The 14,991-nt window shown below is 53.0% G+C and overlaps 1 protein-coding gene across 1 annotated transcript; it reads right to left on the bottom strand.

The window, feature by feature from the left end:
* Positions 1 to 207: 207 nt before the first annotated feature.
* Positions 208 to 1,158, bottom strand: LOC147082749 (putative G protein-coupled receptor 139; the record flags this gene model as incomplete). Its single annotated transcript, XM_085980335.1, has 1 exon — positions 208 to 1,158. A coding segment is annotated over one exon (951 nt), but the record flags the coding sequence as incomplete, so codon positions are not given.
* Positions 1,159 to 14,991: the final 13,833 nt, after the last annotated feature.

The raw sequence follows: 14,991 nt of genomic DNA, 5'->3' as shown, positions 1-14,991 counted from the left end.
TGAATGGCGGAGCAGGTTCCAGGGGCCGATTGGCCTACTTCTGCTCCTGTTTCTTATATTCTTATGGTCTTATTTTATCTGATGCCAGCCCACAAACGTACAGATTTATTGTATTCACCTTATCTCAATAACATTGTTTTCCAAACTCTGAAGCACTCCATGGACAATTCTCACAATGCACAATTAATCCTGTGGTTTATACCTTCATTATTTTATTAATTCACCGAGTACATTCAGTGGATATGTGACCGCGTTCTTTAACTCCATTCTGAATTTACACTGAGTCACTGCATAAATAAAGGTGTTGGTGCAAGAACTCAACAGCTGAAGCATATTTCCGCTTTCTTGTAGAATAAATCTGGGGTCACTGAAGCCTTTGATTATATAATCATTTGTAAATCGCTCATAAAAGAACTGTACAACAAACGTCATCCACAACAGGATGAAAGTGCCCGAGATGGCGAAGAGTAAAACGATGGACTTTCTCCGGCTCTCCATCTCTGGGTCACTCTGATTCTCTCCATTGCTGTGGGCCCGGAGTCTCCTGCGGGCTCCACTGGCCACTAGAATGTATCTGACGGTCAGAGCATTGAGCAGCAAAATCAGAAGGAACGGGGCACATGGGGTCAAAATACGGTCGAACCAGTCAAACGCTCTCCATACGGGTGAGGTATAATGGATTTTCTTCAATCTGCAATACCACGGGACATTGTTACTTATGTACATGGGCTCGTGTATAAAGTACCATGGGACGCTTTTCAGACATCCCAGCGCACAGATTGTTCCTATAACTACAGCCGCCGTTTTCTCGGTGCAATAATTTGTTTTCAACTCCTGGCAACAAATGGCCACAAATCGATCGAAGGTGAACGCGACCGTTAACCAGACCGAACTGTCTCTGGATGCATGTATTAACGCAATGTTGAGACTGCACACCGGGGTGATGGACAAGAAACTACCAGGAAAATAAATACCCGGAATCCGGTTTAATATCACAGCAGTGAGAATGACCAGGAGATCCGTCACCGCCATGGACACCAGGTACCGAGTGATACATCTGGAGAGACCGCACCTTCCTCGGGACAGGATCACAATCGCCACTAAATTGACTGCAAGGTTAGAGAGAGATGAAGAATTAGAGTAAGCTCCAAAGAAGTGTTAGGTTGACCGGAATTATGCAAAAATAGCAGCTTTGTTAGCTGAAGCGACGAAAACAGTGTAATAATCCAAAGTAGAAGTGGGACAGACCGCCAGTTCGGGTGAATGAAAGTTAATAATTTTCATTTATAATGGGGATCCATAAGGGAACAAATCCAGTCAAACAATTTTATACGTTTCAAATGGATTAAAAGAGTGGACTGTGCAATGATAATTAAAATAACCTGTACCTGCCTGAGGAGGGACAGAGCAGCGTTTTTAGGAAAGATGTCAGGAGCAGCGCGTGTGGAAGTCCAGTGAAGGATCGAACCAATGGTCGGGGTTATAAAATGGAACAGAAGCCCGGGATTAACGTGTTCCCGGAATAAGGTTTATTAATAAACTAGTCACTTATTTGAAGGTTTCGAATTGTTGACCTTTAGCTTACCTTCAATAAGTCGATTCGTTGAAGCCAATCAGCGTAAAGTAAATCATTAAATCATTTCAGCAATTGATTGATATGTTGGATTGATTAATGCTGCATTTGTCAACAAATGGTTCACCTATCATTATTAATCAACAGTCAATGATTCACATATTCATTACATTCATCGGATGAGACGTTTAACCGAGGCCCCGTCTGATCTCTCAGGTGGACTTATAAGATCCCATGGCACTATATCGAAGAAAAGCAGGGGAATTATCCCGGGTATCCTGGCCAATATTTATTCCTCAATCACATAGGATATACGGCACAGAAACAGGCAATTCCGCTCAACCAGTCCAGTCCAACATCACTAAAACAGATTACCTGGTCGTTATCACATTGCTGTTTGTGGGAGCTTGCTGTGTGTAAATTGGCTGCCGCGTTTCCTACATTACAACAGTGACCACACTTCAAAAGTACTTCATTGGCTGTAAAACGCGTTTTGACGTCCCGAGGTCGTGAAAGTGGCTATATAAATGCATGTAGTTCTTGAAAGCAGTCATCAATTATTTGTATATCTATGCGGACCAATTTGAATTGCAGAAAATTAACGCGAGTTAATTAATTTAATTTAGTTGCTGCAGCCATGCCTCTCAATTGATGCCCCTTTGTTTTCTCACAGGGTGTTCAGTTCTGAGACGGTCGGAAGACCACTTTCGCTGTACTCATCATCCGCCCATATGATCTGGGGCTCTTCAGTTCAGTCGTGGGGTTGGCTTTGAACAGATAGGCAGCGTTTCTGCAATTTGTACAATAGTACACCTGTTGGAATTCGATGTTTGTCTCACACCCGATGTACAAATTAAAGACATGACTGCGGATCTTCCACAGCGACTGAAGAATTACACTGTAAATAACTTGAATATATAGAACGCCAAGGCACCTGGGGGCTGAGAGCGCCCTCACAACCGCACCCCAGCTTGAGCCAATCCGCAGGAGAAAAGGGAAGATAAATCAGACAGATTCATCAATTACAGTAATGTGATAATACCACTGAAATAAAATATGAATAACGTGATAAAAATGTATGAACACGGTTTCTCAGTGTGCTGTTGGTATCTAGCCTGCTTGTGCACTGCAGTGATATGATGTGCAATAAAAATTGTCATTTAAAGCAATCACGTTTCCCAGTCACACCCAGCTGCAACCGATTGCTCGGAGTCGGGCCAGGGGATGAGAGAAGGTGGGAACAGAGCTTAGATCCCTGGAACTGAGGGAGGTGAAATATTATTCGACTTGATTTCAACGCAATTGTTATAGGTACATGTAATTCAGTTTAAAAACACAAAGATATTTTTGTAGTTAAATTGTCTCCATCTATCCACAATCGTCCAGAAACAGTTAAACGGGAGCAAGGCGGGAGCTGGTGGATAGTTCGCCCGCTCCTCACAGCTTGGAGGTTGGAGAAAATGGAGACACATTTCGAAGTGTTATTTCGAGGTGGGTGTTCGGGTCGGCTTATTTCACTCTGCACCACTACACGGGCCGAGTACAACCATGAAAGTACCCTCTTACCCTCTCTAGATCTTTTCATCGCTAACTGCCATCGTGACATCAGCCGCCTCCATTTCTCTGCTCCCCTCACTCACGCCAACCTACCTCCCTCTGAACTTGCAGCACTCCATTCTCTTAGATCCAACCCTGACATTGTCATTAAAACTGCTGACAAGAGTGGTGCTGTTGTTGTTTGGCGAATCGACCTCTACTGTATGGAGACTGATCGCCAACTCTCCAACACCTCCTCCTACCTCTGCCTGGACCATGACCCCACTAGCAAACATCAAGCCACCGTTTCCAAGGCAGTCACTGACCTCAACTCCTCTGGAGATCTTCCCCCCGTGGCCACCAACCTCATAGTTCCCCAACCCTGCACAGCCCGCTCCTACCTCCTTCCCAAGATCCACAAACAGGACTGCCCTGGTAGACCCATCGTTTCAGCCTGTTCTTGCCCCACCGAACTTATCTCATCCTATCTCGACTCTATCTATTCTCCCCGTGTCCAGTCTCTTCCCACCTACATCCGCATCTCTTCGGACGCACTCTGCCACTTTAACAGTTTCCAGTTTCCTGGCCCCAACCCGCTCCTTTTCACCATGGACATACAATCCCTCTACACCTCCATCCACCATCAGTACAGCCTGAGGGCGCTCCGCTTCTCCCTTGAATAGAGGCTTGAACAGTCCCCATCCACCACTACCCTCCTCCGCCTGGCTGAACTTGTTCTCACATTGAACAACTTCTCCTTTGAATCAACTCATTTCACCAAATCAAAGGTGTTGCTATGGGTACCCGAATGGGTCCCAGCTATGCCTGCCTTTTCGTGGGATATGTGGAACACTCTTTGTTCCAGTCCTACACGGGTCCCCTCCCGCACCTCTTTTTCCAGCACATTGATGACTGTATCAGTGCCATTTCCTGCTCTCGCCCTGAACTAGACAATTTCATTCACTTTGCCACCAATTTCCAGCCTTCCCTCACCTTCACATGGTCCATCTACGACTCTTCCCTTCCCTCCCTCGACTTCTCCATCTCCATCTCTGGGGATAGCTTATTGACCAACATTCGCTACAAGCCCACTGACTCCCACAGCTACCTGGACTACACTTCCTCCCACCCCGCCTCCTGTAAGGACTCAATTCCATTCTCCCAGTTTCTCCATCTCAGCCGCATCTGCTCTGACGATGCCACCTTCCACACCAGTGCTTCCGACATATCTTCCTTTTTCCTCAACCAAGGATTCCCCTCTACCGTGGTTGACACGGCCCTCAACCATGTCCATTCTATCTCCCGCACATCTGCCCTCACCCCTGCCCCTTCCTCCTGGAACCATGACAGAGTTCCCCTTGTCCTCACCTTTCACACCACCAGCCTCCACATTCAACGGATCATCCTACGCCATTTCCGCCACCTCCAATGTGATCCCATCACCAAATGCATCTTCCCCTCTGTGGTAAACCACTGTTTGTATTCCTGTTTGTCCTGTTTGTATTCCACTGTGTACATGCCTGGACATGCCTCGGCTGACTCCTCCCACAGGTCCGAGTATAAAGGTGACTGCTCCCCAGCCTTTGTATCCTGGACTGGTCGACCACTCGAGGCAGACCTCCATTCTGTTGTTAATAAAAGCCTTTAGTTACTCTTCTAACTCTCAGTCTTTTATGAGTAATTGATAGCGCATCAATTTTATTAACAGCATTTTTATAATGGAGAAGATCCTCACACCAGCATGCCTGGACTTAGATCAACGGGAGGCGGACTCATCCACCAAGTTTACTCACTGGCTTAAGTGTTTTGAAAAATTCCTGACTGCCTCCGAAGCAAGCAAATCGGACGAGGACAAACTGGATGTCCTGACCTCCAAAGTGAACCACCGAGTGTACTCGGTCATCCAAGACGCGACCTCGTACGCGGATGCTATCAAGCTCCTCAAGGACCAGTACACGCGCCCAGTGAACGAAGTGTACGCCAGGCACCTCCTGGGGAGTCGTAAACAACAACCTGGGGAATCGACCGTGGAATACCTTCAGGCACTGTCCGTGCTTGGCCGGGCCTGTGGTTGTAAGGATGTAAAGGCCACCGTGTACACAGAGGAACTTATCCGGGACGCTTTTGTAGCGGGCCACAGATCCAATTACACACGACAGCGACTGTTGGAGCAGAGTAACCTCGACGTCAACAAGGCCTCTGAACTCGCACTATCGTTGGATGCAGCCTACCAGGGCATGGATGCCTACTCCTCTGCACCGTGGACGCCGCGGGGAATGACAGCCTGGGACACGGTAGGACCGCCTCATAGCGCCGTGCCACCCCAGCCACACCCCAACAACGACCCAACTACCGCAGCAGTGTCCCAAGGCCAGACAGCAGTGCCCCAAGGCCAGAAATGCTACTTCTGTGGCCAGGCAAAACACCCCAGAGCGCGCTGCCCGGCGAAAAACACGATCTGCTCTGGCTGCGGGAAGAAGGGACACTACGCTAGCATCTGCAGGGCCAAAGCCACCCCGAACCCCAGCAGCACCGCGTGTGGGCCATGCGGGCCACCATTTTGGACCTCCCCGGCCGTGTGCGAAACACCGGTACAGCAGCCATTTTGGACGCCTCCAGCCACATGGGGATCATGGACGCCGCCATCTTGGACGACAGCCGGGACGCAGCAGGCCCCCGACACCGCCTCATCTGATACCCGCAGCGACACACCGACCCCTACGCTGGCATCCGTTACACTGGACCAAGCGAGACCGCACCAACTGGCCAGTTCCACAATGGACATTAAGGTAAATGGTCACGATACAATCTGCCTTTTTGACTCTGGGAGCACGGAGAGCTTCATCCACCCTGACACGGTGCGGCGTTGCTCTCTCCCAGTCCTGCCTGCACAACAGCGGATTTCTATGGCCTCCGAGTCCCAGTCGGCGGACATCGGCGGCTACTGCGTGGTGACACTCGTAGTAGACGGGACCGTGTACGATCATTTTAAACTTCTGGTCCTGCCTGACCTCTGCGCTGCCGTCCTGCTGGGGTTAGATATTCAGTGCCACCTTAAAAGTGTTACGATGGCGTACGGTGGACCCCTACCCCCACTCACAGTCTGCAGCCAGCAGCTTCCAAATTGCCCGCCGTGCACCAGGTGCAACCTCTCCACACTCAGAGTCACCCCCCCACCACTGTTTGCTAACCTCACCCCCGACTGTAAGCCCATCGCCACAAAGAGCAGGCGATACAGTGCCGGGGACAGGGTTTTCATTAAAACCGAAGTGGAGCGGCTCCTGAAAGAAGGGATTATTGAGGGCAGCACCAGCCCCTGGCGAGCCCAGGTTGTGGTCGTTAAGACCAGCGAGAAGCAGCGCCTGGTCATCGACTACAGCCAGACAATAAATCGCTACACCCTGCTGGACGCCTACCCACTCCCCCGTATAGCTGATATGGTCAACCAGATCGCGCAGTACCGCGTCTTCTCGACCATTGACCTGAATTCAGCGTACCACCAGCTCCCCATCCGCCCTGAGGACCGCCAGTACACTGCCTTTGAGGCAAACGGCCGCCTCTATCACTTCCTTAGGGTTCCCTTTGGCATCACCAACGGGGTCTCCATCTTCCAAAGGGAGATGGACCGGATGGTAGATCAAAATGCGTTGCAGGCCACTTTCCCATATCTGGACAATGTGACCATCTGCGGCCGTGACTTGCAGGACCATGACGCAAACCTCGAAAAATTCCTCCGCACCGCCCAACTCCTAAACCTGACATATAACAAGGAGAAGTGCATATTCCGCACAAACCGCCTCGCCATCCTTGGCTGTGTTGTGGAACACGGAGTCATCGGCCCCGACCCCGACCGGATGCGTCCCCTTATGGAACTTCCACTGCCCCACTGTCTCAAGGCCCTGAAGAGGTGCCTAGGGTTTTTCTCCTATTACGCCCAGTGGTTCCCCTACTATGCGGACAAGGCCCGTCCGCTGATCAAGTCCACCTCTTTTCCCTTGATGCAGAGGCCCGCTTAGCCTTCCACTGTATCAAGGAGGACATTGCCAAAGCCACCATGCACGCAGTGGACGAATCCATCCCCTTCCAGGTGGAAAGCGACGCGTCCGACTTTGCCCTGGCCGCTACCCTCAATCAGGCAGGGAGACCCGTGGCCTTCTTTTCACGAACCCTCCAAGGCCCGGAGACCAGACACTCTGCTGTTGAGGAGGAGGCCCAGGCGATTGTGGAGGCTGTGCGTCATTGGAGGCACTACCTGGCCGGAAAACGATTTACCCTGCTCACTGACCAGCGTTCAGTTGCTTTTATGTTTAACAACAAGCAGAGGGGCAAAATCAAAAATGACAAGATCTTGAGGTGGAGAATCGAACTTTCCACCTACAACTACGAGATCTTGTACCGGCCCGGGAAGCTAAATGAACCCCCGGATGCGCTATCGCATGGCACCTGCGCCAGCGCGCAAATCAATAGACTACGGGTCCTCCGCAATGACCTCTGCCACCCGGGGGTCACCAGGTTCTTCCACCTCATCAAGGCCCGCAACCTGCCTTACTCTATTGAGGAGGTCAGGACCATGACCAGGAACTGCCAAGTCTGCGCTGAGTGCAAACCACACTTTTATAGACCAGACAGGGCCCACCTGATAAAAGCCACTCGCCCCTTCGAGCGCCTGAGCGTTGATTTTAAAGGGCCTCTCCCCTCCTCCGACCGCAATGTGTACTTCCTCAATATTATTGATGAGTACTCCCGTTTCCCGTTCGCCTTCCCCTGCCCGGACATGACCAGTGCCACGGTCATTAAATGTCTGAACAACCTCTTCACCCTGTTTGGCTTCCCCAGCTATATCCATAGCGACCGGGGCTCATCGTTTATGAGCGATGAACTCCGTCAGTACCTGCCAACTAGGGGTATTGCCACAAGCAGGACCACCAGTTACAACCCCCGGGGGAACGGACAGGTGGAAAGAGAAAATGCGACAGTTTGGAAGGCCGTCCTGCTAGCCTTAAAGTCTAGGGGCTAGATTTTCAGTTGCTTGCGCCAGCAGTTAGCGCCTTAAGAGAAGTGATTTCCGGGCGCTATGCGTGTAGCGCCCGGGCGCATAGCAGTTTGCGCCCCGCCCCAAATTAAGTTGCCCATTAGCGCCGGCGCAAAGTTTAGCGCCCGCCCGGATGCGCGCGCAGAAAATGACGTCACATCCTCGTGCAACGCCCTTTGGCCGCCCCGATTGCAAACTTCAGTCGGACCGCCCCATTGTGCGGTGGGCGGCCGGAGCGTTTGGAAAAAGGAACGCAACACAACCAGCGCGGACCCCGGGGGGCGCTAATTAAAGGGAACGTCCTCTCCAGTATAAAGGCCATCCTTTTTTCAGAAAACAGTCTTGTGCAACGCATTTCTGGAGACACAACAAGGAGGATAGCTAACTGGTTTCAAGCAGCAAGAGCCAGGTATTTTTGGACTCAGGCAACAGCGCTGCAAGTGGCCATTTGGAAATTAGAGTGTTTGCCAGGATTTGATGGGGGTTGCATGGGGTGCCAATGCGGAGCTGCAGCTCCATGTCCGTAGGGCTCGCAGACGCATTGTGAGAGGGGCAGCCCTGGCTAGAGGCAGAGGGGGCTACAGGCGTCGGCCACGTAGGCCTTACCCAGTCAGGCTATACCGCCAGCAGCGCTCCTACCTAAACATGAGTGCCGCGCGATGTGTTAAAAGGCTCCGATTCCGAAAGGGGGTGATTGCAGAGATCTGCCACCTGCTTCGCCGAGATCTGCGGCCAAAGCTCAGGTGCAGGACGTCTCTGTCAGTGGAAGTGAAGGTGACGGTGGCATTGAACTTCTATGCCACCGGCTCCTTCCAATACGCTGCTGGGGACATAGCAAACATCTCCCAGTACGGCGCGCATCGCTGCATCCGCCAGGTGACCGAAGCACTGTTCAGAAGGAGAAGCCAATTCATCTCCTTCCCCATGGCCCAGGAGAGCCAGCATCAGCGCGCATTGGGATTTTCCAGACTCGGGGAATTCCCCTTGGTGCAGGGCGCCATTGACTGTACGCATGTGGCTTTGCGGGCCCCTCTGGAGCATGGCGAGCAGTATCGCAACAGGAAGGGCTACCATTCTCTGAATGTGCAGCTGGTCTGTGACCACAAGCAGCGCATCATGGCAGTCAGTGCCAGCTTCCCAGGCAGCAGCCACGATGCCTTTATCCTGCGGCAGAGTACTGTGCATGACATGTTCCAGGCACAGCCTCCCCCAAGAGGATGGCTACTCGGGGACAAAGGCTATCCTTTGTGCACCTGGCTGATGACCCCGCTCCGCGCGCCCAGGACCGCTGCTGAAGAGGCCTACAACGAGAGCCATCAAACCACCCGCAACATCATCGAGCTAACTATTGGGGTCCTCAAGCAGCGGTTCCGCTGCCTTGATCGCTCCGGAGGAGCTCTCCAGTATTCGCCGGACCGGGTCTCCCAATTTGTGGTGGTTTGCTGCATGCTACACAACCTGGCTATCCGCAGGACTCAGGCACTGCCACCTGACGTTGGACCAGCACCTCAGGAGGAGGAGCAGGAGGAGCATGAGGAGGAGGAGGAGGAGGAGGAGGAGGAGCAGGAGTACGTTCCCAGGAGGGAGCGACCAGGGCCAAGGGCCGCACGACGCCACCTTATTACATGGTACTTCTAAGCCCCCTGTCAGGGAATGGCCAGGGGCCATGAGGGAAGATGAATGCAGCCGCTCCGCAAGCCCTCAGCCGGCGAAGCCAACAAACACTAAGAAGAACAACCATGGAGACTGCATGAATAAAGATAATTTTTTATTACACAAAAATGAAAAGCCCTTCCCACATGAATCCCCAAAAACAATAAACGGGCCCCACAAAAAGCCCAACAAACGACTCACTCCCACAAACTGGGGAGGAGCCACTCCACCTTTATTGAAACCGGGCCTCAACGTCGGCCTAACGCAAAAAAAAAGCCCTCCAAAAGCACAACCATGGGCAAAATAAAGATGGCCACCGCCATATTAAAGGAAAGCTGGCCACACCCTCTACTGAGTGACCCGCGAGGGCGAGACCTTGGCCAGCATTTTGCCTCCCCTGCCCTGCCTGCTGCTCCTTCGCAAGCTCTGCCCAGTGGCTGCTGCGAGGCTGGGGGAAGGCGCCTGAGGCTCAGATGCCCTTCCGCCAGATGCCGCTGGGGGGCGGCCTACACGGCGTTTGGGCCTCGAGGGGCCGTCTCCTGAGTGGCGCACCTGAGCCTGGCCACCATCAGCTGCAGCCGCTTGCCCTTGACGCCCCAGAGGGGGAATGGCGGCGACGGATGGCGCAATGTGGGCCAGCTGGCGTCTGGGATGCGCTGGCTGGTGCTGTGGCGCGGTGGCACTCGGCCGGGCCCGCACTGCAGGATCCGCAGCAATCAGCCGAGGGGCGGCTTGCTGGGATGGTCCAGCGCGGCGCCTGCCCTGGCGATGCCTGCCTGAGACAGCGCGTGTGGCAGCAGTGAGTGGCCCTGTGGTCCTGGTGTGCGCGCGCATCACATCCGCCAGGGTCTTGACGGCATCAGTTAGCATGCGGCCAGTCGTGGCAGTTGCTGCCCCGAACTCGCGCACACTGGTCGCCAGCGACTCGATGGCCTCAGGCATGTGCCCCACCACGCTCATGAGCTCCGTGTGGCGCCGGTCCGAGTCGTCGGCCATCTGATCGAGCTTCCGCACCTCCTCCGAAGTGAAGGTGTCCGGACTGGAGTCGCGACTCTCCCGCTGGGGAGGAGGGGGCCGAACTAGGGGACCCTTGCCGCGTTGGTGACGGCGAGTGTGCCGAGCAGCAGCACTCCCCTCTGATCCTTCCCCCCTTTGGGTGGAAGGCCGCGGGCCACGCGCACGGCTGCTGGGTGGCTGGACGCCACTGGTCCCAGAAGCTGCATTGCCCTGCGACAGTTCCTCCAGGCACTCGTCCAGTGAGGAGGTGTCAAGCATTTCCTCCTCTCCTGCAGGACGTGACTGTTCCCCCGAAGGTCCGGCTTGCTCCTCCTCCTCCTCCTGGTTGGAGGTGCTGTCACTGGCAGCCTCAGGGTCCTGGTCGTCACCAGCTGAAAGCAGGAATGCACAAGAGTAGCTTCAGAGTGAGGAGACGGCGTCAGCGAGGGAGTTAGGACTGGTGGGATTCAGCGCATTGGTGGGACAGTGGCAAAGGAGGTAGCTCGGATGGGCCAGTGCGACGCGAGAGGGCCAAAAGGCGAGGTCCTTACCATTGCCGGGCAGTGGAGGGTCGGATACACCGCACGCTGTGGGGACGATCACACGGGCTCCCATGAGCACACACACGCGCTCCTCCAGCCGAGTGAGCTTCTGCAGCTTGGCGCGGCCACCCCTGGCATGGGCCTGGCGATTAAACGCTACTTTAGCCTGCAAGAGAAAGGACGGGCTGTAAGTGCGCAGTGAAGCCCTGATGTAGTGTGCACTGCCTCCCATGGTGGAATAGCTTGGACAGAGTGAAGCCCTGCTGTAGTGTGCACTGCCTCCCATGGTGGAATAGCTTGGACAGAGTGAAGCCCTGATGTAGTGTGCACTGCCTCCCATGGTGGAATAGCTTGGACAGAGTGAAGCCCTGATGTACTGTCCACTGCCTCCCATGGTGGAATAGCTTGGACAGAGTGAAGCCCTGATGTACTGTCCACTGCCTCCCATGGTGGAATAGCTTGGCCAAAGTGTAGAGTGCCGAATGGCCATTTGATGCTCATGACTGTCCCAATGCTGCTGGCTGAGGGCTGGCCAAAAGGACTTTCAGGTCCCTTTGCCCATCATGTCAGGTGTACATGCAAGAATGAGGAGGAGACTGGAAAGGCTACTCACCCTCACAATCCTGGTCAGATCGTTGTATTTCTTACGGCATTGTTTGTGGGTCCTGGGGGCCTCGCCGGTGAGCGTCACCCTCTGGGCGATCTGCTTCCAGGCTTTGGTGTAGTCGTGGTGGGTTGGATTCCTCCCACTCTCTGGAAACAAGATCTTGCGCCTCACCTCCAGAGCTGTGACCATTATGTCCAGATCACCCTCTGAGAAGCGCAGTGCACGCTGACGGGCCTTCTCTGGCGTTGCCATGACTCCCTGGGGCTGAGCAGTAGTGTTGAGGCCTCTTTGCAAGGCTGCAGTGTGCAGGGCGTGGCAGCAGACCAATTCGTCCCTTCCCCCTTTAAGAGCTGGTCGGCACCACGGGGTCTGCTGTCAGTGCAAAAATGACCGCACCCGTGCTGCGCCCCGCCTGGGCGCTATCCCTCTGGACCGCCGGCTTAGCGCCTAAAGAGAGTAGTGGAACGCCTCTTTTAGCGCTCCACCAACCTCTTAGGGCGAAGCCACTGAATTCCCGGCAACGGGGCGCTACTTTGGGGCGGGCGCTAACTTCGGGCGGGCGCTAAAGCTAGCGCCCCAAAACTGCCTATACTGAAAATCTAGCCCTAGGGGCCTTCCAACCTCCCGCTGGCAGGATGTGCTCCCCGATGCGCTCCACTCTATTCGGTCACTGCTCTGCACTGCCACTAACGCCACCCCTCATGAGAAAATGTTTGTCTTCCCAAGGAAGTCCACATCAGGGACATCGCTACCGCCATGGCTGACGTCCCCAGGGACGGTCCTACTGAGAAGACACGTGAGGACCCATAAAACGGACCCCCTGGTCGAGAGGGTCGACCTCCTCCACGCCAACCCCCAGTATGCTTACATCGCATACCCGGACGGGCGGGAGGACACAGTCTCCATAAGAGACCTTGCACCCTCGGGGACCACAGTAACCCACTACCCACTACCACCCCCCCCCACGTTCCGATATCCAGCCCCAGCAGACAGCAGGCCTGGGCCCCGCGACCCGCTCGACATCTATGAGGACGACACGCCTGTGCCACAGCCTACGCTGGACTCGACGCCGGAAGCTTCACTACCCCTGCCGTCGCCACGCCGATCACAACGGCAGACAAGACCTCCGGAGAGACTCCAATACACTAACTTTTAATACACTTCACCCCGCCGGACTCAATTTTAAACAAGGGGTGAATGTGGTAAACCACTGTTTGTATTCCTGTTTGTCCTGTTTGTATTCCACTGTGTACATGCCTGGACATGCCTCGGCTGACTCCTCCCACAGGTCCTAGTATAAAGGTGACTGCTCCCCAGCCTTTGTATCCTGGACCGGTCGACCACTCGAGGCAGACCTCCATTCTGTTGTTAATAAAAGCCTTTAGTTACTCTTCTAACTCTCAGTCTTTTATGAGTAATTGATAGCGCATCACCCTCCCCTCCCCTTTCAGCATTCCATAGGGACCGTTCCCTCCGAGACACCCTAGTCCACTCCTCTATCACCCCCAGCACCCCTTACCCTTCATTCAGCATCTTCCCGTGCAAGCGCAGGAGATGCAACACCTGCCCTTATACCTCACCCCTTCCCACTGTCCAGGGCCCCAAACACCCCTTCCAGGTGAAACAGCGATTTACTTGTACTTCTTGCATTCTAGTATGCTGTGTTCGCTGCTCACGATGTGGTCTCCTCTACATTGGGGAGACCAAACGCAGATTGGGTGACTGCTTTGTGGGACACCTCTGTTCAGTCTGTAAGGGTGACCCCGAGCTTCCGGTCACCTGTCATTTTAATTCACTGCCTCATTCCCACTCAGACCTCACTGTACTTGGGCTCTTGCATTGTTCCACGGAAGCACAGTGTAAACTCGAGGAACAGCACCTCATCTTCCGATTAGGCACTTATCAGCCTTCCGGACTCAATATAGAGTTCAACAACTTCAGATCATAACCTCGGCCCCCATTACATTTTTACTTATTTTTTATCCCCACCTTTGTTATGGCCCTTTCCCACCCTTTTTTTTCTCTCTCCCACATGGCAGCTGTCTCTCATTCTGCCAGGTCATTTCACACCTAATCTAGAGCCGTCTTTTGTCTCCACTAGTCCTATCACCATCTCGTCTCATTTTGAATACCTCTTAACGTCTCTTCACTTCTCTTTTGTTCTCTCCCAGCCTGGCCTTTCAATCTATTTCATTTCCTGTGCCTTTCCAGTCTTGACAACGAGTTTGACCCGAAACGTTGACTCTATTTTGTCTCCACGGATGTTGCCTGGCCTGCTGAGTTTTTCCAGCATTTTCTGTTGTTATTTCGGGTTTCCAGCATCCGCAGTATTTTGCTATCATACATGAAAGTAAACAACCGGCATAAACACTTGAAGGTAATTGCAATCAACTGTCGCACTGAACTACAGTCCTTCTATGTGTAACATCGGTCGAACCAATCCCACTGTACAGACGACTCCGGGGGGAACACATTGCACAAAGTGTGGCCAATAACAAGTTACTGAGACGATCCAGATAACTAACGCTTTTTACAATCAATAACTTACTGCAATACTTTACCTGGCACAGCGATAGCTGCAAGGACAGTGTAGTAAATGGCATATACTAGGCCTCTGGGTGGGGCGTGCATTTTCTGTGAGAAGCAGCAATGTCTATTCCGGATCCCACACACGCTCTGTTCGACATTTAAAGGATCCCTTATTATACCTGATGTGAACCCTCCGAGACACAATTAGATGACATCACCATAAGTGTTAGTTACAATCATTGCACAAACAAGTTAGGTGACATCACCATTGGTGTTAGTTATAGTCATTGGACAAACAGATGAATGCACCGGATTTGACTCTGATTTCTGTTGCAGTAGAATGGACAAAACTGGACGCCACCGAGTTCTAAATGAAAACGCCGAATAGCTACAATGTGAGCTGAACACTGGAGTCACATTGCAATTTTCTGGTGTTTTTCCTTTAAACTTCTGCGGAAAGGAAATGTAGAATACTTGATATCAGCATGTAGCAACTGTTCAAAGAGAAAATGGAAGCCCCTTT

The sequence above is a fragment of the Somniosus microcephalus genome, unplaced genomic scaffold (genome assembly GCF_052327205.1).
Source record: "Somniosus microcephalus isolate GS21.2 unplaced genomic scaffold, FLI_Smic_1.0 scaffold114, whole genome shotgun sequence".
NCBI lineage: Eukaryota > Metazoa > Chordata > Chondrichthyes > Squaliformes > Somniosidae > Somniosus > Somniosus microcephalus.
The sequence above is the reverse complement of the archived record's forward strand: the minus strand, read 5'-3'. Positions and strand labels throughout refer to the sequence as shown.